Source organism: Lygodium microphyllum, chromosome 11, assembly GCF_053477565.2.
Source record: "Lygodium microphyllum isolate KBCC chromosome 11, Lygodium_microphyllum_v1.1.10, whole genome shotgun sequence".
Lineage (NCBI taxonomy): Eukaryota > Viridiplantae > Streptophyta > Polypodiopsida > Schizaeales > Lygodiaceae > Lygodium > Lygodium microphyllum.
In genome coordinates this window covers 152,981,430-153,004,779 of record NC_141145.1, presented here as the reverse complement: position 1 = coordinate 153,004,779, position 23,350 = coordinate 152,981,430, and the positions used below count along the sequence as shown (strand labels likewise).

General features: G+C 37.5%; 1 protein-coding gene across 2 annotated transcripts in view; it reads left to right on the top strand.

Annotated features, from left to right (window-relative positions):
* Positions 1-684: 684 nt before the first annotated feature.
* The window catches only part of LOC148029544 (peroxidase 55-like), a 35,296-nt gene continuing 12,630 nt past the window's right edge, over positions 685-23,350 (top strand). Inside the window, exons 1-3 of one of the 2 annotated variants that reach the window (XM_087688401.1) lie at positions 685-1,106; positions 1,659-1,844; positions 1,981-2,146. In XM_087688401.1, coding sequence (XP_087544527.1) covers positions 837-1,106; positions 1,659-1,844; positions 1,981-2,146 — 622 coding nt within the window. In that variant the 5' untranslated portion in view covers positions 685-836. The remainder of the gene's footprint in view (positions 1,107-1,658; positions 1,845-1,980; positions 2,147-23,350) is intronic. The other variant, XM_087688399.1, reaches the window with a different exon arrangement.

The following is a 23,350-nucleotide window of genomic DNA, read 5'->3' as shown; positions in this document are numbered from 1 at the left end:
ATGTACTCATGGCCAAGATTGAATTGTTAGAATCAAATGGCAAATACCTTCAACCTTGACAATTTGCATGTTTGTCCTTAGATTTTGTAAGTTCTTTTGGGTCACATTGTATAATTGAAGTCTATCTAGATTTTGAAATTACAAAACCTTGTATTCAAAGATACCAAGGTTTTTTTTCCCCAAATTTAATAATTAGAATGACACAAAACCTCTAATTTGTGTGAATATTGATAGCAAAGCTCATGAGTCATGTAGCAAGTGATGGGAAGGCTTTAAAATGAACGTGTGGCATCCTCAATGGTGCACATGCAAGGATCCCATGTCACTTGTAGGGTAAGGAATCCATGTCACCTTGCAACCCTACGAAGGACCACAACTTAGGGCGATGTGCTTGGGGGGCGGCACCACCCTAGGATCCTTATTACCCCTACGACATTCACGTGGCGACAACCAAATAGTGACTCGACCAACTGGTGAGGTCAGACGCGTGAAGCTTAGAAAGTCCAAAGGCATTCACGTGCTGGCTTTTGCAATGCTCATCAGCCTCTCCAGACGTTGTCTTCCCTGCAGGCAGCTCGAACTTTGTTTGAGATGATCTACATGTCACGAGCTACATGTGATTGATTTACTCTATAGAATCGTCTCATGACCAGCGTTAACCCTCTCTCTCTCTCTCTCTCTCTCTCTCTCTCTCTCTCTCTGTATGTACTACGCGCGCGCGTAATGTCGCACTTGCATGGCCCCTGCACCAATTAACGAGATATATATATATATATATATATATATATACACACATATATGTATGTATCGTCGACGTGAATGCGTTCGATATAAACATGGCTACCGACGCTGCTCCTTATCTGATGATGATCATCATCATCACCACCACGACGATGATGATGAGTAGTAGTAATTGGGAGGATAGTCTCGTTGCGAGGTGCGACGCTCAGCAGACGCAACAGTTCCACCTGACACCTAACTTTTACGAGGCGTCATGCCCCTCCCTAGAGCTCCTCGTGAAGGCCTCCATCACGGAAAGCGTGCGGAGTTTCCCCATCTCTCAGCAGGCTGTGCTGAGGCTGTTTTTCCACGATTGCTTTGTAGAGGTAATGTAGGCGCTGTTCTTACATAGACAAATTCCTACATTGTAAATTACGACAACTGCTTAGAGACGGATGGCATACCTCGGTAGGGGTTTCTTTTCTATGTGTGTGTTTGTTTTGGTTGGGGCGGGGGTAGCAACCTCCTGCCCTTGACCGCACCTAGCTAGGTATTTGGTACTTCTGTTTTAGGGTTTATGGCCTCCCACCCCCTCTCACACCTAGTTAGATATGCAGTCCCTCCCAAGTAGAAGATCCTGATGGTAATCCCTATAATGAAAAACAAGGGAAAGCAACCCCTTTCCTCACATGGGAAAATCTATTGTTGTGAAATACATACATATAAATATCTACAGAGACTACATTGATGTCATCTTGCGGTCTGCAAGCTGCATGTAGTGAGAAGAATATCTGTGTAAGCACAAGGAAGCTAGCTAGTTCTTGATGTTGTTCAATGCTCATTTAGCATAGGTCGATTACAATATGTTCATGGGGCATACAATGCTGCAATTATTACCATGGCGATAACACTTCTGATCATATTAACTGCGTCTGCAGGGCTGCGACGCTTCCATCCTCATATCGACCCCCGCGTCGGAGAGGGATGCTCCTCCGAATCAGTCACTGGCGGGAGATGGTTTCAGAGCCATCCAGGAGGCCAAGCGCAGTGTCGAAATGGCATGCCCGGGCATCGTCTCCTGCGCTGACATCCTCGCCATCGCTGCCCGCGACGTGGTGGCTCTGGTAATTACACTACATACATACATATACATTATTCATCTTCTCATAAAAAGCCTACCTTAGTAAACGTTTAATTGATAGGTTAATGCACACAGTCATGAGTCAGATGGTTAATGGATCGTTATAAATAACTATTCAGGCCAACGGACCAACATGGACTGTGCTGAAGGGCCGCAGGGATGGCATGGTCTCATCAGCCTCGCGTGTTCCTGGCAACTTGCCTGAGGCAAACTACAACGTCGACGAGCTTAAAGCTAACTTCAAAGCCAAGGGGTTGAACGTGACAGACATGGTAGCTCTTTCAGGTATAAGTGCCTCATCTCGCTACATCCTTGTTTATAAATAATCACAAAAGATTAGCAAATCCTCCGTCGACTGGGTAATTACGAATAATTAATAGGATAATTAATAGACCCTCCACCGGTGCTATTTTCTCCAAGAATAAATCCATGCAATATGAGGACTTTTCCCCCTTTCTTCTTCTTCTTCTTTTCGTTTGAGAAAGGCTTTAAATTTGAAACATGCCTCGGAGGGTGTACCCAAGGTTTGAACTCGGGCACCCATGTACCTACTAAGGGTAAGCATTAAGGTCGGCTTGTGAAACGAAGTGTGGTGGACTCATCCCTCTTTCACAAGCCCACCTTAATGTTATCCCTCTTCCCCACTTTCACAACCAAGTGTGGTGGACTCATCCCCCTTTCACAAGCCCATCTTAATGTTTACTCTTGTGTGGTCCCTCTTCCCCACTTTCACAACCCCACTCTTGTAAGTAGTGAAGATATAAATATTTAAAATAGTAACATGTTATGTAAAAGTGTGAATATACATAATAAATATGTGTTGCTTTTTCAACATGATTTATGGGCTGCAAGCATAAATTTGGGGTCGAAATCCGTGTAGGTAGAGGAAGGAGAAAAGCTAATAAAAGAGGGAGCGTAAGCTACATACATGAAATGGAAAACATATATTATTGTTCTTGAAGACAAAATGGATGTTTTTAAATAAGAGCAGAGATAGATATATGCAAGCTTGAACAATCAAGAAGAAGGCATACATTAGTGTCCTAAATCAAGAAAAGCAATGAGCTGCTCTAGAATAAGAATAGTTTATTGTTGTCCTAAAACAAAAGAAGGATATATTGGGATGATCAAGAGTGTTATTTCTTTATCACTGTAGGGTAAAACAAGAGAATACATGTTGAACAAAAGCAAGGCTATTTATAGAAAAGAATAGTTGTTCATACCTAGGGACATGCTACATCAACCCTATAAACTAAATCATATGCTTTATCTATGTTAAATACATACTCTTCTATGGAATCCAATAATGTTTTAGACATGCTCCCAATGTATTTGTGTCTAAATCTTGATGTTAAATCCTCTTCTCTTCTCTTCTTCATATGATGATATATTCTATCTCTTTCTAAGTAAAACTCTCATAATCTAAGACCTGCTATCTTATTGGCCATACACAACAAGTCTCTTGACATATTTTTGGTGAGTCCAATGTGAAAAAGTTAGGGTGAGAGTTCAGAATCATGGGAGACACTTATTCAAATGCATACTTTGTACAATGGGAAGATATGAGGCAAATTATGCAAACATATGGAATATTGAATAAGAAGAAGTAGTCACAAATGCATTTTAGTTAGTTATAAACGAGATAAAGCAATTTGAAGGTTTATGCAGAGAAATTGGAAGTTATTAGAATTATTGTAGATAAAATGAGTCAATATTTTTTACGGAATGTAACCAAAGAGATCAAGTTGCATGTAAAGAGACATTGTTGTAGATCATGGATCAACATGGGATTATTTTCAAAAAGTACTCAAGGACGACTACTTCATGGAGGGTGTGGGATGGGTGACGAAAAGAACTTTCGAGTTAGCTTCATCGACAAAATTATTATAGGAATTTGTGAGTATTTGTGTGTTGTTGTAAACAGAGCAACTCACTCTCAATATGGAAATGTGTGATGGTAGATGTGGTTATGCTCGATGAGATGGTGGATTGATGAGTATGATAGTGTGGCTACCTATGTGGCAACAAGATGATGAGAGGAAACTCACATGATTCTCATGGTTCTTTCGATCAAGATTGCAATCATAGAGGGGAATCTTAATGGCATGCATAGCATAATGTAAAAAAAGCAAGAGATTTTTAGCAAGTGATAGAAAATCATGGGGTTTTTGCAGAAGGAGGTTATAAAGGTGCTCAAGGCATTGAATTGCAAAAAGGAGAGACAAACAAGAATTTTTTATTGTGTAAGCAGATGACATTGTTGAAGATGGCACCATTAGGAAGCCAATTTGAGTCTAAGTGTATGGGAAATTTGCATCTCATGTGGCTTTGTATTGACCAACAAGAGTGGATTTGAGTCCATGTTAAAGTTGAGATGGTGTGATATAGAAGAGCCAAAGTAGTGGTTTTTGCAAATAAGAGGGTAACGAGTTTGTGGAAGTGGAGATAGGGACATAGAGGACAAGAAGTTGTTGAAAGTAAAATACGGCACATATGATTATGTCAAATGCCCAATAATATTGACCATGTTTGTGAGCATGTGGAGACAAATCATGGATTGGAATATATACTTGTGGATTTATTAAGTTCTTTTCCAAGTGACCTATACTATGAACACCCTTTGTACACCATGCTCCATTGATTGTGGCTAAAAGGCTATGATGTTTTGAGGTTATACTTTCATTATATGAGAAAAATCCCTTTTTCAATCACCTATTATGAGTTGAGTAGATTATATGTGGATTTGGAGTTGCTTACATGATGTGCTAGTGTTATTGGTCTAGGAAGATCAGTGGTTTGATGCCAAGGCTACTATATCAAAGTTTGATAAATAAACTCTACCAAGAGTATTTGGGTATGTCATGACCTTGTAAGTTACTAATTATTCAAATTATTTGATATATGTGTGAATGTTGTAGCACGGATATGCATAGAAGTTGTGAAAGCTAATTGCCAAATGCTCATATTAGTTGAGCAACGGTCTTGTCCTTAAAGGAGAATGGAAGGATTTGCTACTAATGCATAGTGAGTGAATGTTTTAAGCTTGTGGAATAAGCTTTAAAAGAGGCTTTGTACTAGACAATGCATAGCAAAGAAACCAAAAAAAGTCATGGTCTAATATTCACAATGTCTTTGAATAGCATTAAGGCTACTATTAAAGATAAATTTGTCAAAGGGTTTGCACAATCTTTGGAGCTGAAACTACCACACTTTGAAGAGCTATTGTGATGTGGAAGATAGTGCTTCTAACAATCATTAGGAGGACAAAAAATTGAGCCTTGTGGTGCCATTAGTTGGCATTGATAGTAGCAAGAGCAACCTTATGGTGCATTTAGAGTTTTGATAATGCTAGCTATATGAATGCAAAGAAAAATCTCAAAGCAATGATTTAGTGTTATAGTATCTAAAGGAAGGAAGGAGATTGCATTCACAGCAACAAACATCATTGCCTCATTGTATGCAATATGGGGAGTTGTAGAAGATTGTGTGGTTTAATAGTGGTAGCTCATTAAAAGAAGAGAGAGAACAGTTGCAAAAGATAGTGCGGTCTGATAGTGGTAGCTTATTAAAAGAAGAGAGAGAACTTGAACTATAGCTAGCTATGGTGAGTATTTTTTAAGCAGATAATAAGTGCTCCTCCAACAACAAGGCAATGGCATTTCTTAGTAAGCTAGAGTGAAGTACAAAATTTTAAGAAGATAAAAGAGTCACAATATCCATGAGCAATATCAATGTCAAACTAAAGACCTAAACCAGGTCAAAAGCAAGTCTCTGTCAATAGTTGTTTGGGCACGAGCTATGACATATGCTTAGAAGGCAACCATGAGATGTAAGGAAATAGATAAACACATATGATAATCCAGGCTTTGCTCCACAGTAGACAACATATTAAAAGGAGTATTAGGGAGAAGGCACAATAGGAGAATATATTAGAAAAAGAAGTGCACATCCAATCATCCAAGCTTTGACTCCACATGACAAAAGGACATATTTGAAAGAATTTTTAGGAAGAAGAAAGATAGAGGCTAAGAAAGCAATAGTAAGAAAAGAATCAAGAGGAATAATAGTTATAAGGGGAAGAATCAAGAAAAAGAAGAAGCACAGATTTCCCTTATTGATGAGTAGCTACCGATGCCCTAGCATCCTTTCCTAATTAACTTGATCGCATCTAGTAGCTTGCCATTGTTAACTCTCAACTACAAGCAACAAGATAGCAACATCTAAATGGTAAACACAATTTAAGTAGAAAAGAAGGATAAGGACATGATTTTGAAATGTATTTATGCTAATTTCTTGCAATTAAAAATTTTCTCTTTCCTAATAAAGCTGTGAGCTAATAAAGTATGGGCTATGGATGATGTGCACATGCCCACAAGAGAAGGCATGTCTAGCACGAAGAATGAAATTTGGCCTCATGCAATAAAAACTACTAAGAAAGGGAAGATCTCCATGAATGAGTTGAATCAAGTAAGAAATTGCATTCCTAGCCAAGATGATTATGTGGATTCTTTTTCCATGTATGCTTAATATTGCTAAAAGTCAAAACAAAGAAGTTTTTTGAAGAGAAGCATAAATGGGATGATGGGAATAAAGGAACTTCAAAAGGGTAGCCAAATGAAGTGGGAAGCATGAATCTAAACAACATGTATATCATGAAATCCCTCCACCTAAGGTGTCCGTGGAAAAGGCCTCAAAGGGGAAGAAAAAGGACCAAATGAAAGCTAAAACCAAAAATAGAGTGTATAAATTGCAATGTAACATTAAATTAGCCATGAATTTCAGGAAAGTTTTGGAAGAAAGAATCTATTTTAATAGTAAGGTGGAATTTACTTTGGGAGAAATTCTTGGATTAAATGTGAGTTCATGAAGAAAACATACACATCATCAAGAGGAAGCATCAAACTTTGGGAAAACCAGTCAATGCCACTTTGTAGGGAGAAAAGGAAATCGTTGTACAACAAACACAAGGTTTATAGGAAATACAAATGCAGGGATTATGCTACTATAAAGACTCTAATCAAAGTGGGTGATCTTGAAGAGCCATGCATTGCATTAATAGATCATGGTTTGCAAATAAATATTATGACAATGAGATACTTATGGATGATCTGCACATCATCCATAGCCCATACTTTATTAGCCTTTGGAATCTCGTGCAAATATTATCCATAGCCTTTATTAGGGTAACCATCACACCTCCATATCCATAGCCCATACTTTATTAGCCCATACTTTAATCTAGTAAAGGGTAACCATTGGAAAGAATGTTGTTTAGTAGGGAAAGGACAACTTTTCTAATCTCGAGAAGGTAATCTCGTGAAAGAAACCATCACACAATTTGTGATTACCCTTTACTAGATTACCAAAGAATTCAAAGAATCTCGTGACATGATGGATCTTCAACAAGTTCTAATATAAAGCGGTACTACAATGGGAGTATTATCAACCAAATGGTTTAGTTTGTTTTCGAAATCTTGAAAATATGCCTAGAAATGAAAGGCAGTATGTTCACAAGGCTCAAGAAGATTTGACAAACTAGATTCATGTTATATAAACAATTTTGGATTTATACTTACACCCACTGCAAATGAACATGTGGAGAATAGAGGTCAATAATGCCACACGTCCATTTTAAAAAAAAATCAAATCTCATCTGATCAAGATGATACAACTATCCTCATTAATATCACAGCTTACACCATACGTCCCCATGTAGATTGTGTAACTTGTTAAGAGACAATTGCAAATAGATGAGTGATTAAAGTGAAATATACTCAAAATCTAGAAGAATACGTCTGGGATGTCTAAGGCTATTGCTCTTGGAGGACTCTCCATAGCAACTCGTACTACCAAAGTCTGAGGAGTATCATTCCTCTACCTATGCACTGGATGCCCATAGAAGTGTGAGAGACAATTCTAAAACACATGCATAATACACAAAAGCTAGAAAAATGTACATGGGGATAGAGGCTCCTACTATTGGTGCAACGTCTGCATCAACTCATGCTACCAAAGTCTAAGAAGAATAACTTCTCTACATGTCTACTAGAATGCTCACACCATTGCAAACAAATAAGAGAAGAGTCTATGTAAAGAGTATGTATAAGTCTGAGTCCTAATTCAATTTGCATATAAATTCCTATAGGCATTGATTTATCTATGCCTCAATCCCTCACCTTGAGTGACATGGCCCAAATCTCACACATGGCCTAAGTTGATGGAAGCAGAATCCTACCACAAGCAAGAATTTAAAAAAGTGATTGTGACATACTTTGAAGCCCATTTTCAATGTAACTTTTTAAAAAAACGCTTATCTCATAGCCGTGCAAGAGAAGGGGGAAGGGGAATGAGTCTCTTAAGGTGTCTTGTCCTAGACAGTGTGGTAGTATCAATTAACCATCCTCCCAATGGTAGCCTTTAGTGTGTCATCTGAAAGCATCATGTACTTATATATATCCTCATCAATCCTATCACCTGTCAAGCCCTACCTACACAATAATCTTCATGTAACACTATCAATAACCCATCTCAAATTATGGATGGCATGCTACTAGTCTATAAAATGCTTGACAAATAAAACTTCCACACCAGGATTGGCATGAATGTCCTCTTTACATGAGTCTTTACATTATTCTTTTCATACCACTACTCATTGGGTTAATGATAAAGTCTGCAAATTAGTCTTTCTTAGAGTGGCCTACAAAATGCTCACCAAAGCCCTTGCTTGGAGTTATAGGTCTATTATTACCTTGCTCTAAGACTAATCCTAGTGTACAAGAGTAGAGAGCCTACAACTCAAGATTGGGGGCTACAAGAATTTTGAGAGGAATTAAGCATAATGCATCAAAGAGGGAAAATTAGCTTGATGGTTTGATGCTTGATGTTTGTGGTAATGATGGTCAAAACCAGCATGATGTATCTCTTAATAACGATGGGGATGATACTTATAAACAATTAGCTTGTTATGATACGGATCTTAATGCTTCTAATGTAGAGTTGGATGCTTCTATGCATGTGGATTTTGGTGAATTGTTGGATATGGAATCTAAACATGAAAGTAATTAGCATTGATGGAATGTAAAAGAAGATTAAGTTTTCAAAGAAAAAATTGGATACTACTATGGTTGAGAAGGATAAGCCTATGCTTGGTATGACAAGTTTGCATGGGGGTAAAAATGTATCTATTTCTTCTATGCCTTGCAGTTTGGATGTTGCATATTCATGGCCGGCTAATGGAATTCATAAATTCCTTATGGATTTGCAAATTAGAGGGACTAACAAACTTGATTTACTATAGATTTTGCAACAAAAACTAATTGAGAAAAAATATAAGAATGATGTTGTAGTTATGGATAGACAAAAAATGAGGGAAATTCATGCTAGTGAGTTCATGATTTGAAGAGGCAAATTGATGATTATGGGTCTGTACATCAAAAATGCAAGGTTTCTTCTATTTTGTTCAAAGAATGGAAAAATACTATGTACAACAAGATTCAAAACAAGATTCAAGTTGTGCCTCAAGACGATGCTCAATTGTGAGTAGAAATAGTTCTTTTGGATGCTAGATTGTAGCCACTTTTGCAAGCAAAGTAGCAAATGCTTAATGATTTGAAAGTTGACTTAGATGGATGTGTTTTCATGTAGGAAGATATAGGTAATATAAAATCTACTTTGACTAAACTCATGCCGGATCAATGGAATATTGTTGCTACTAAAATGCATCAAGTGATTGGCCATCCTTATGGTCTTATAAATTCAACAAGGCTTCATTTCTAAAAATTTAAAGTCAATTGTTCATGAGAGGAATGATTTGCAAGAGAGGATGGATGAAAATCTACATTGAGTATGATAAAATGTTCAAGATGCTTTCCTTTTTGCAAAATGCTAAGGAAGTTGGACAAGGTGAGGAGATGCATACTCTCAATGATATTAAGTCTGATATAAATGAGGTTTTGATGGATATCAATTGGCAAGTGAAGATAAGGGGTTTAACTCCTAAGAAGGTACATGATATGGATTTGGTATCTTTGCCTACTAAGAAGGCACATGTGAATGAGTGGCCTCATATATATTCAGGTTTTGATTCTCACGCTATGCATGAGAATTCTAGTTCATGATTGGGCTATGACTGTCATTGTGTTTTGTATCCCATCATCATATATGTATGCCTTTATGTTTTGAGCTGCCTTTAGAGTGGGTTATGCAAATACACTAGTAGGTTATGAACAACCTAGAGGGGTGTTGTTCACAATTTCTTTTTGTGGCTCATTTTGAGGTGCAATGCTTCATATGGGGTATAACCAGTACTCCTTAGATGTGTATTTTTTTATAAGTCATTTGACTATCACTAAGGGTTTGGGTCTTGGCTATGGGTAGCCAACCATTGAGCTACACTATGTGTTAGCCTCAGCTCTGACATTATATTTATATATGGCATTAGTATTATATTTTACCTATAGAGATTACACAACATAGTGGACAAAATCTGAGTGAGTGGAGAGCACACGACAAATATGAGAAGAACAGAGACTACTTTAATTTCAAATGATTTCAAATGAACTGATACAAAGATGGCTTTGTCCACCCATGCACTTCCACTTTGAAGCTTAGATGGATATCCAAATAGATGATAGGAAAAGAGCTTAAGGGTAGCTAGAAGAACTTTGACTGGGTGAAAGATAGATTGATGATGGCTTTAGAGGGGTCTTCCTTTTATAGCCCAAAAATGTAGTCTAGTCAACATGTCCGAACATATAATGAATCTTTCCTAGTCAAAAAGAGAATATTTCAAGGAATATTTCATTTATCATCGAGCTAGAGGGGCTATCCTTGAACCCCTGTCAAGGGGGCTACTAACCCCCTTGAGACCCCTAGGCAAGGGCTCCTTCCATGGTCCCCGAACCCCAAAATAGGGATCACTAATAACTCACACATTGTAACTCGATGAATTGTGCCTCAAGTTGCAACCAACATAATACTCTATTTAATCCAAAGGCTAGATCCCCAAAGGTCGCCCTTTTGCCATCGAGTCACATAGACCTCATCTGGGGCATACAAGTCAAGACCCATCCAATGCCCATGCTCACACATGGCATCTCCTCATAATGGGGGCCTTACAACCTAGATCACCATGGATCATTGGTGGCACCTTATGAGGATGAGACATTAAGCATATCTAACACTCCCCCTCAATGCCAGAACTATGTTCTTAGCCCAATGCTAAGTCTTTGAAGATGAATTTGAAGGAGATCCTTTATAAGATCTTTAGTGAATATATCTACTCCATTCTCCTCCATGGGATAGTAGACAATAAGCTCTATTATCCCATCCTCGATTAAGTCATGCACATAGTGGTATTGGATCTCAATGTGTTTGGTGCATGCATGAAAAACTAGATTTTTGGCAATGGTGATGCAACTCTAAATTTCACATTTTATCTCTTTTGGATCTTTGTCATGTACTCCCATATGCCATAGAATCCTCCTTAATCATATTGCTTCACATGCAGCAAAGCAAACTACCTTATACTCTGCTTTGGTAGAAGACAATGACATAGTTGGTCGCTTCTTGTTGATCCAAGAAAAGATTCTTGAACCTAAATAGAAACAATATCTAGAAACTAATTTCCTTGAATCAATATCACCTACCCAATCTGAGTCATAGTTCTCCGTAAGAGCACTTACGAAATTGTATGTGATACCATAGTCAAGAGTTCCCTTCAAGTCTCTGAGCACCTACATCCTGACTTTCTCGTGGTTTGTTTGAGAGCCTGCTCAAAACACCAATAGCAAAATTGATATATGGCTTGGTGTTACACAAGTAGATGAGGTTGCCAACCAACCTCTTGTACCTCCCAATGTCTACTGATGTTGATGTATCGTCAATGGATAACCTCACATTAACCTCCATAGATATAGCTATCTCCTTACACTCGGTCATGCCAAATGCTTTTTGAGATCTCCCATGCATACTTTTTTTGAGATATGAAGACTTTGCCAAGCTCTTCAATCCCCAAACAATAGTGCAACAAGCCCAATTCTATCATTTCAAACTCGGATCTCAAGGCCTTTTGAGTCTCATGGATCATATCTTCCTAGTCACTTGTAATATGAAGGTTATCCACATACAGGATAATCACTACAAGCTTTTGACCATCCCTATAAACATATAAGTTTACATCTAATGCACATGTTTTGAAATTCAAGCCTAAAAATAATTTCAAACTTGTACCATGCTCTAGGGGCTTGAATGGGGGGCCTCAAACCTTAGTGGTTGAGCCATGTACACCTCATCATCCAATTTTTACAGTGGAAGTGCACAGGTGGACAAAGCCATCTTTGTATCAGTTTGTTTGAAATTAAAGCAATCTTTGTTCTTCTCATATTTGATGTGTGTTCTCTACTCCTTGCTCAGATTCTATTTGTTGTGTCATATAATTTCTACATGGTATCAGAGCTCAGGTTGTTGAGCTTGGGTGGCACTAGGACCTCAACCAAGGTGTGTCTTGAGGGGCTTGGTTGGAAATGCAATCCACACTTGTTAGAGAAAACTAGCTCACTATTGGTGTAGCGACAATGTGTAACTTGAGACTAGGTTTGAATTCTAGGCCAAATGGAGGAAGTTTTCCATGATTGGACATCCATCACCTTGAGGTTTTGGGGCCTAGATGGCTAGCCCAATTATGGGAAACTTCCTCCATTTGGCCTAGGATTCAAACTCAACACATCGCCGCTGCACCAATAGTGAGCTAGTTTTCTTTAGCAAGTGCGGATTGCATTTCCAATATTACATTAGTCTTTTACCATATTCATCTATAATTCATTTGATCTTATTATGTAAATAGACTTTAAAAGTCATATGATCATTGATTAATCTAGTTATAGCAAGTGTGGCTTGGAAAGGCTTGATTCTCCTTTGCTCTTGTTGATTATATTGTATGAAATTATCATTTTTCATGATGGAATCAAGCTTTGACAATTTACACCTCATTTCTTGCTCTTTTTTTATAGTATTCTCTATTCATTATTTTTCTAATGCTATCATAAATTATTAATTACTCTCTTTCTCATATTCTTCAATGTTATTCTTGCTTTCTTTGTTCATTTCCTCATTTAATAGTGCACTTTGCTATAATATCTACAGCAATAATGCAGTCTTGTTATGCATTTTTCATAGATTTTGAGTTATAACTATTGTCCTTTAGTCCCAGTTCCCATTTGTGTTCCCAATACTTCCCACAAAAGGGCTCAAGTATAGGATATACTTTCTCAAAAAGATTTTGATAATTATGTAATTTTCATGGGTGGATTTTTTCATGGGAGTTTTGTAGATCAAGAAGGAGAATAGGTTTTGTTTTTAGACTTTGCTACAAATTTTGATTTTTATCACCTTGCCTAGTTAAGGAAGGTTTAAGAAAAGTAAAAGAAGCCCTAATAGGCTACATTTTCAATGTCAAAGGGGTTTTCCTTGTGCATATTTTTTAGGTGTCTTTTGATATTGACATGTTGTTCCAAGCTATCATTGACCATAAGCTTCTGATGTTACCAACTCTTCCATAAGATCATAAAATCAATGGGGAGAACTACCGCACTTGGTAGGTGATGATGCTTGCCATCTTGGAGTCCCATGATATGGTAGAGATTGTGACTAAAGCTATAGACCATCCTCCAAACATTCATCCATTCTTTCCTATTTCTCTTATGCACACTAATTGTGATAGCCCACTTTGAGCATCTGATCAATGTTTGGGAGATATAGCTAGAACTGGATCAACTTTAAAATTGGATGAACATGATAAAGTGGGTGTTCTTGGAGCTACAGATATTAATTTTAAGCTTGAACAAGTCTACTTTCATGCGGGAGTATGTCAATGAATTCTAGCAATTGCAGATGCAAGTACAGAATGCTAGGAAAGTGATCACTTCTAAGGACATGGCAATAACTCTATTGTCATAGTTAGTATGTAGTTTGGAGTAGGTCATATATGTTTCATGCTATTGTCAACATTTTCTAGATAATTTTGGGCAGATGAAGCAGGTTGAGCAAGGCATCTAAGTTGCCACATGGCAACCTACATTTATTGCAATAGTGTTCCTATTATTTTATTAATTTTTTGAATGCAATTTACCACTTGTTGCAAAGGGATAGTACCCTAATGTATTTCATTATTTTATTCATGGCTATAGACAACCAACCTACCTAGGGTCATAGTTATTCAAACTTTGAGTATGCAAAGTCAGAGATCTGTAGCTGACATATTCTCATAGTCCTTTCTACATCTCTACCTTCATTATTTAGCATTCATCTTTTGTAGTCTTCACCTTTCTTCTATATGTTTCTCTATCTCTCTTCCCTCTATGTTCATTTCTTTCAGTCCAATCATAGCTTCTGCACTTATTGCATTGTAACACAAGTGTGGTACATACAAACTAGTATTTAAGAATGATCCCTTTGATTTGGTAGCAATTAGAACAACATCATTGAAGAGTTTCACTTGTAGGGACAAACTCTTAGAACTTTCATGGCTTGCTGCTAGATTGAACAGACTCTACGCTTCATGTGGGGCTTGGTGGATACATCCAACTTCTTCTTTTGAGGTCATTAAAGAGTCTTTTGTCTCTTATCATTTCCTTGATTTCTCCATAGTGCATATTCTTAAAGAAAGAAGCAATAGTGCATGCCCTCCCCTATTTAAACTTAATACGTTCTTTTTTGAAGCAAGAAAATTTTAGATGATAGATTTTAAATGTTTGGTTGGAGACTTCTTGTTCAAGCATCCCGATTGAATGTTGGGATAAGCAAATACAAAATTTTAATAGATGTGGCAAAAAAATTTGGTAGAAGAAATTATCATCATCTCAAGTATCTCGATTCATTTGCTTTGAATGCTATGAGCAATCTGCTCTCTATTGCTAATGAGTAGTTGCATGATGGGATAACTTGGGCTCTTATTTCTACAATTGCAGATTTCTTGAAAGTTTGAGAGGCTATGAGATTGGAAGGTTTTTGAGTTCAAACTTGTATTGAATGTCTCAAATCCATTGATTGTCTACCTTCCTGCTTCTTCCAATATTTTATTCAAAAGAAGCATCAAGACCAGATCATGGAGGCCACTGACACAAATGGTGTGCCAAGCACACTTCTAATGAACATATTGTTAATTCTTTCTGTAGATATCTATCCAATATAGTGGGTGATCATCATCAAGTTGATGATACTTATCCACCCACTACCACTTTGCAAAATTTTTATGGAGGATACATTCCACCTTTTTAGGGATTTTAGGGATACTCATGGAATGTGGAGAAAGCTCCAGCACTGGGCTGGGAAGAGCAAAATTGCATGACATAGTCTCTTGGAGGATGGTGATGCTTGGTCAAAAGGAGAGAATGTCATCCCTATTTTTGAACCATGGTGGGTCATTAGATGTGTAGCTATTTTAAGAATTTTAGAAGTAAGGAATACCCTTCTATTTTCCACAAGCCCTAGTTGTTTTCGGACCCTACTAATCATTTTCCCAAGGTTCGTAGTTGGGCGATATCTTTCTCAAAGTTAAGTCTAAGGATAATAACTAGAAATTTATCATTGCTAAGCTTCATGGAAGGCTATAGATATTACATTTAATCTAATGTAACTGATATGTATTCTAAAAAAATGTATAAATCAATTAAAAAGAATATACTCACTGATGAATCTTGAGGCACGACAATGCCTACTCTAGTCAGCCCCATCTCCTCTAGCAACAACGGCGACAGTCATGTTTGTGTCTCAATAAGTAAGCCACAACCAAAGAGAAAGAACACCACACCAAAAAAATATATAAAACGAGAAGCAAGATTTCATAGAAAATTTTGTATCCTAATGTGTTGCTTATGTGACGCATCAGACCAAATGTCACTATGCATCACTCTATAGTTTGTACCCATCGCAAAATTCATTGTAAGAAGTTTCACATAAGCTTAAAAACCATCATAGGATGCTAACTGAGGTTGCATATGTGATGCTTTTAAGATGTGTCACATCACGAACGCCCAATATTTTTAAGAGTCCCATTGGTAAGGCCCCCAATTTCTCATAGTGCTTGGACCTTTAGTTTTTGTGTTGAGGCTCACAACCACACACATGCACATGAAGAAAGATTTGATTTAACTAGTGCTTGCATATATACCTATATTGGCATAAGATGCAATTTGGAATTATCACTATGTCTTAATACACACCTACAAACATACAAAAAGGATCCTCCTTGTAAGTTTTTGATTGTTTAACTCTCCCTCTTGTGTGTGTGTGTGTGTGTGTGTGTGTGTGTGTGTGTGTGTGTGTGTGTGTGTGTGTGTGTGTGTGTGTGTGTGTGTGTGTGTGTGTGTGTGTGTGTGTGTGTGTGTGTGTGTGTGTGTGTGTGTGTGTGTGTGTGTGTGTGTGTGTGCGTGCGTGCGTGTGCGCGCGCATGCGTGCTCGCGCGCGTGCGTGTGGGTGTGTGTGGGTGTGGGTGTGTGTGTGCGTGCGTGCGTGCGTGCGCGCGCGCCTGCGCATGCACATGCATGTGTGTGCATGTTTGCATGCTTGTGAATGAACCAAGGTCGAGTTATTTCAAGACAAGAAATGGATATTTCCATATACAATATAATAGATCATCATTTCTATAAAGGAGAAAAATTGAAGAGCTTGTCAAAACTTTTGAATCAATTCCTCCACTAGATCTAAAGCTTAAACTAGCTAATTGGAGTCTACGGTGTGATTTTCCCACTGCTAGCCTTTTAGCTTGATTATTTAGGTTTGCAAAGTGTTGTATTGGGAAATGCTTCATTCATCATGGAAGAAGGATCATGCTAATACTCTCTAGCATTGAGCAAAGACTTTACAATGGTAGGCCAAAAATCTGTGAGATATATGGAAAAATTAGCTTCCCCTTAAGTCTAGACTTTGTGGAGATATATGGTGGCCGAACTAGCGTGAGACCTCGGCATATCACTCAATATCCTTATTGTATGAATATAGTTAGACCTTTAAATGTCATGGGGCTAAGAAGTTTGGAACTCCCAAAACTAGATATTGCAAAACTCGAGCAGAACAATTGGGCTATTGTTATGAATGAATAGATTATGAAATCTATTTATGTTTTCTAGCTCTTTAAATGTAATGGGGCTAAGAATTTTGCAACTCCCAAAACTAGATATTGTAGAACTTGGGTAGACCTCTTGAGCTATTGTTATAAATGAATAGATGATGAAATCTATTTATGATGAATATACAACCCAAATTGCAACTCCCAAAACAAATTTTGTAATTTTGTAAGGGATTTATGTGTTTTCAGATAGGCAATAATAAGATTGACCAAAGTGTAGCAAGGAGGACCAATCAAGCCATTGCCATTATTGTGGTGCCCAATGCTATTTTATAAGTCCAAGGTGTAAACTATGGGCAAGGTATGCCAATTGTTATGAACTCAAATTATGAAAGGCTCATGAAAGGGCTACACAAAAATAATCACCTACCTTGGTCTCAATAGTGATGATCAAGATGGCTAAAGATGACACAATATACAAGCAAGTTTCAAAGGGCGTCGTGTCAAGGAGAAATTAAGAGTTGAGGACCGCAAAGTCCTATTCTACTGAGATGTTGATTGTGCAAGTTGCTCAGTAAGTATAGGTATATAAATAGAGGATGACTTTTCCAATTGTATTTAATGTGACATTCTATGTCTTTCATCAATTCTAGGGTCGCTAGAAACTGCACTCATGCAAGCTAGGCACTATTGAAAAACTCTTGTAGGTTTCACCTTTGATCTATTGACAATTGTTAGTGGAAGATTATGATCTTTATTGTTGGATTTCCTCATGCTTTGAGAACTCAGTTATTGACCATATTGACTCTAGAGCTTGTTTCTATGGTTCCTTTTCTCATAGTATCACATAGAACTAGAATAAGATGCAATGCATGACATTCAATTCCTTCCCAAAAGATGTTGACACCTAAGGTTCCAAGGGTTCTACTAGGTGTTAGATTTGGTTTTAGCAAGGTAGGTTGGCCACCCCTTTCTACATTTCTAGCTTGGCCTTTTTCACCCTTTATCCAAGCTTTCAATATACCCTAAATAGGGTTTCTTATAAGTAACACTCCTAAAGGCACCATGATGCTAGTCAAGACTATGTCTACTATTATACTTGTGTTTGCTCCTCAAATTAGTTGTGTCTAGGTTGCCTATCTGTATAGGGTTGACCTTCATGTTGTGCTAATGGTTCTTTGTGCTTTAGAGGGATAGCCATTGGATCCTAAGAGACCTTGCTTTATCAAAACTTGAAGGGATTCTTGTGCTTAATATCACACTTGAAATGGCTACTAACTCCTCAAGAGACCTTGCTTTATCAAAACTTGAAGGGATTCTTGTGCTTAATATCACACTTGAAATGGCTACTAACTCCTCAAGAGACCTTGCTTTATCAAAACTTGAAGGAATTATCATGCTTAATAGCACACTTGAAATGCTTACTAACTCCTCAACTACTAGTTTGAGCTTGCATTATGGTTCTTTGAACCATCCTTTAACCCTCTCTATGGTTTCAAATTATGTTTAGTATTATGATATTCTTGTACTTTTTACGAATATGACTATGGTTTCTAAAGGAGGCTATCATCATGCTATCTACAATTATAGGTTAGGTTGTAATATGTTGGTGCTCTCACACTTCAAGAACACCTTGTTGGTCGCTCTTTTCCTTGACTTCTTCTTCAAGTTCCTTTTCCCTATTATTATTGAGTCATGACTTCTTGATAGGCTTATTCTTCACAAGCTTACTTACATCTTCTTACTTTGTGCTCCTATGATGGCATGTAATCTATAAGGCTAGGCACTTCCATTTTCATTTTCATTCTTGAAAATTTCAATAGCAATGAAGATACAATAATTCTATTTGGTTGAATCCTTTCAATTGGGGTGGAGTGATGCCACATTTAGCAAATCTTTGATCTATGATGGAGTAGAGTGTCAAGATGGTCTAGGTGAGTTCATGCTCGGTATATTTCATGGTGATATGTATCACTCCTAGACTTAATTCCTTATGATATCCCTTAAGGTCACTATGGTTGTATATAGATTTTTGAAGCTTGTTTAGATAATGTCTAGATTTCAAGGGCACTAGTTCCTTGCACTAGTACATTGTGGGTGTTGTATGCTTATGGTTTCAAGGTTTCGATACTTTAGACTAGAGGCCACAACTTTGAACAATACTAATGTAGTTTTGAAGGTTACAGGGGTTTTCTACTTAGGTTTGTGTTTTAACCTTTTATTTAATTTCTAGCAATGTTCGCATCAACTACCTCAAGGAAAAGGGTTTGGAAAGGACACCATTGATATATACGAGTGCTTCTACATTAGTAAACAAGGTCTAAATCATGGAAATAAACTTAGCACTTAAATCCAACTTTGACAAAGTTAAGATTGTGAGTTCCCACAACACATTGTTGTAGGCCTTCTCAAAATCCACGTTGACAAGCATGAATTCCTATCCACTAATGAAAGCCTAATAAAAGGTAGTTTCTAAATTCAAAATGGCATCCCAAATCCTTCTTTTAAATACAAAGCCATATTGGAAAGGATGGATTATCTAAACCAGCAATGTTTCAACTCTAAAATTTGCTAAGGCTTTTGCAACTCATACAAATGTTTAACATAGTTAGGGGTGTCCAGTGCAAAACCTTGAGCTTGGCTACTATCTTTGGTATCAACTTGATCAACCTATGTTCAGAAGCATCCCAATATTGAAACATTGATTGAAAAAGGCAACAAAGTGTGTGCCACATCTCTCCCACATGCTCTTCAAAAGTTCAATGGTGGGCATACTATCTATTCTTGGAGATTTTCCATCTCTCATCTTGATAAATACAAAATGGAGTTCATCTTCAGAGAAAGGCTTGCTAAACCTATCTTCCTTCTCTTTAATTACCATGGTGCCACAGCCTTCAAAGAAACCCATCACTCTCTGATCATAATCATAGGCCTTCATGAACTACTAACCAACAATTGCAACCACATGATTCTGAAAAAGAGTAAGGATCTCCTTATCTATATGGATGACACCCTAATCATCCTCTAATTAGCTAAGCATTTCCCTCATTATTTTCTTTTTGAGTGAGTTGAAGTAGAATGATAATGGGGCATCCCCTTTCTCTTCTCCCATGGAGTCCTCACTTGAACTTTTGTAGCTTTGTACCTATTCTTGTCTTTCCAAGTAACTCTCACAATCCTGCAACAATTGAACAAGCACAGCATCACTATTAGTACCACAAACAATAGAAAGAAAATCATTTCTAATTTGAAAAGCATTGGCCGCATGTCTTCTCCTTGCACACGAAAGAGACTTGCCATGATGTTTTGCTATTTTGGTAATTGCTTGCATGCAACTGGTCCACCTTGCCTCATAGGATCATGTTGCCCCTTTTCAGCATGATCCCACACATTTCGAAGTTCCATGAAAAACCAAGGGTCATCTAAAAGAATGTGTTGAGGCAAAAAATTGATAGCCCATCAAACGACCTCTCACATATGAGATTCCAAAAAATTAGCTACACCAAGTAATGATTTGAGGCCATGATGCCAATAATTACCTAGATCTTGCCATCAAAGGAGGAACACCAGTGTCCTTGATTGGTGTAGACCCTACCAATCCTCACTACCCTCCAATTACCCCCAAACTGATGGTTATACCATGTGTAAGGAGGCAAACTCTTTTCACATGGACAATTGCCATATCTTGAAGATGATAGCATGCTTACATTGTGCTCCACACATCTTTCTTAGCTCTAATAAAAGTATCACCTCCTTGAGATTAATCATTGACCTCTATGGTCATATTCTAATCTCCTAGCATTATATTGGACTCTACATCCAACCTAAAATCATGAAAGAGACATTGATTAGGTATGCTTGCTTGTTGATCTATCAACATAAACTAAAATCACCACCACTTAGTTATTAATTCCCTTCATAGCAACAACTTCATAGAGCCGTTTTCATTTTCCCATTCAAGGCAGGGCTCAATTTCACCTTATATCACCAACATCATTACACCCTACCCTCTTTGGCATCGTTTTATGAAGGTCAAACAGCCTTGAACCACAAAGACCTTTACTCCTCCTTACCAACTCTAATTTGTTGAAGAGCAAGAGCTTATGGCTTCATCCTTCTAATAATCAAGTATAGCACTTCCTTCCTCCTATTGGCACAATCCTTTGGCATTCCCTCTTAGACTTGTTACTCTTCTCAAAAATAATAGTCATCATACATCTCGTGATTTCCATCAATTCCTACATAATAAATTATGTCCACTAATGGCAAGTGTGAAAGTTGTTTGATTGATATATTTTGTTTATTGTTCTTCCCTTTCTATTCAGCATTCTCCTTGTTAAGACCAATTGCCTACATAGGGTCCTTTGAGTTGGGCTTGCTTCCACCTTTGCTAGATGATGTTGCCATATGATTCATGATCTCCTTCTTCTTCTCTTTTGTTTGATTGTGCATCTTCTTGCCCTTCTCTTCCTTCTTTGGTTGTGATCTTTAGATAGTAAGATGTTTGCATGGTGCAACTTCTTTCTCATCACCTTCTAATCACTTAAGAAAATCTTTAGCGAAATTCCCTTGTTGTCTACAACATAGCAAGAGTTGGGAAAGAAGCCAAAGAACACTTCCTTCTATGGTTGATCTTTGGATAGTAGGGTATTTTCCTGTACTTCCTTGTTGCTAGGGGTGCAACTTCTTTCTCATCACCTTCTAATTGCCTAGGGAAATCCTTAGCAAAATGCGGCTTATTGTCTACAAAAATAGCAAGAGTCGAGAAAGATCCAAAGCACACTAGCACAATGACTTCAAATCTACTTACATCAAAAAGTTTAGACGCCTTCATTTTGGATTTAAGTGCTCCATACAATGACGCCACAGTAATCTATCTTGACACTCCACCATAACCTTCTTTTCTTCAAGTCCTCTATACCCCCTTTCCATCTATTTCATCTTCTTATCAAATCCAGCCCCCACCATACTAATCAGATGTATGTAAGAGAATAGGGTGGCTCCATGCTTGATAGTTTGTGATCACCTTGTTCTAATATTGAATCTTCCAAATGCTTGAGCCTCTTCTTCCCTAGCCTCTTAATTTTTTATTTATCTCCAATTGATGACTAAGGCCAAGGTATTCTTCTACTATAGCACTCCCTTCTTCTTAATTTTTGGTTTCTATGTGTCTAATTTATCAAAAGAGACTGTCAGCCATGTAAAATCTGGAGGCCATTGAGTGATTGATTGAGAAACTTAGTTTTCATGCAAGGTTTGATGCTAGAGCAGTGTTATTTGAGTGGGCATGCTAGCTCAACAAAGCCTCACTCAAGATTTGTATTGTTGTTTGAGATGTAGTCATTAGATTTCCTTGGAAGTGCCAAAATTGTGTAAACTTTATTAGACTCTCACATTTTATTCCCATGAATATTTTTGCTTGTAAGGAAGAGATTTAGCAGCTTTTAAGGGCCTACAAAGGAGAGATGTTTTGTTCAAGATAGTTGCCAAGTTTTGAAAGAGGAATAGCTAAACTAGTTATGTTGCACCACCCATTCAAATGGGAAAATCTAAATATTTTACTCGAGTAATATATATAACATTATTTTTTAAAAAACCATCATATCCATGTTATGGTGAGCTTATGAGATATTACCTCACATTCATAGTTTTAATCTTTAGCCCATTGCTTCCTTACATATGATCCAACTTCTTTCTTTTTTACAAGCTCTTTGAACTTGTTTCTTGGGTTAGAAATGATACTTGTTGGTGTCTCTTGTGTTGATCCGTTTTATCTTCTTTAGGAGAACTCTATAATAGCCATTCTATGACTAGTTGCTTTAGACTCCTTAGCATTATTGAGGATTAGTATTCCATCTTTTTCAATGTTTTTGATATAGGCTCTATTCACACTAAACATGACCATCTTTTTGTACCTTGATCATTTCATGAGAGGTGTGTGTGTGTGTGTGTTTACAAGCTCTTTGAACTTGTTTCTTGGGTTAGAAATGATACTTGTTGGTGTCTCTTGTGTTGATCCGTTTTATCTTCTTTAGGAGAACTCTATAATAGCCATTCTATGACTAGTTGCTTTAGACTCCCTAGCATTATTGAGGATAAGTGTTCCATCTTTTTCAATGTTTTTGATATAGGCTCTATTCACACTAAACATGACCATGTTTTTGTACCTTGATCATTTCATGAGAGGTGCATGTGCGTGTGCGTGTGCATGTGCGTGCACGTGCGCGTGTGGGTGCGTGTGTGTGTGTGTGTGTGTGTGTGTGTGTGTGTGTGTGTGTGTGTGTGTGTGTGTGTGTGTGTGTCATCTACACATGTTTCAATGGCATTTTTGTATTATATATGCATAGATCTATTCACACTAATAGTGAATGCATCGCATATGCTCTTTACACATTTTCATTTAGTATTGATTGACTATTTCTTTG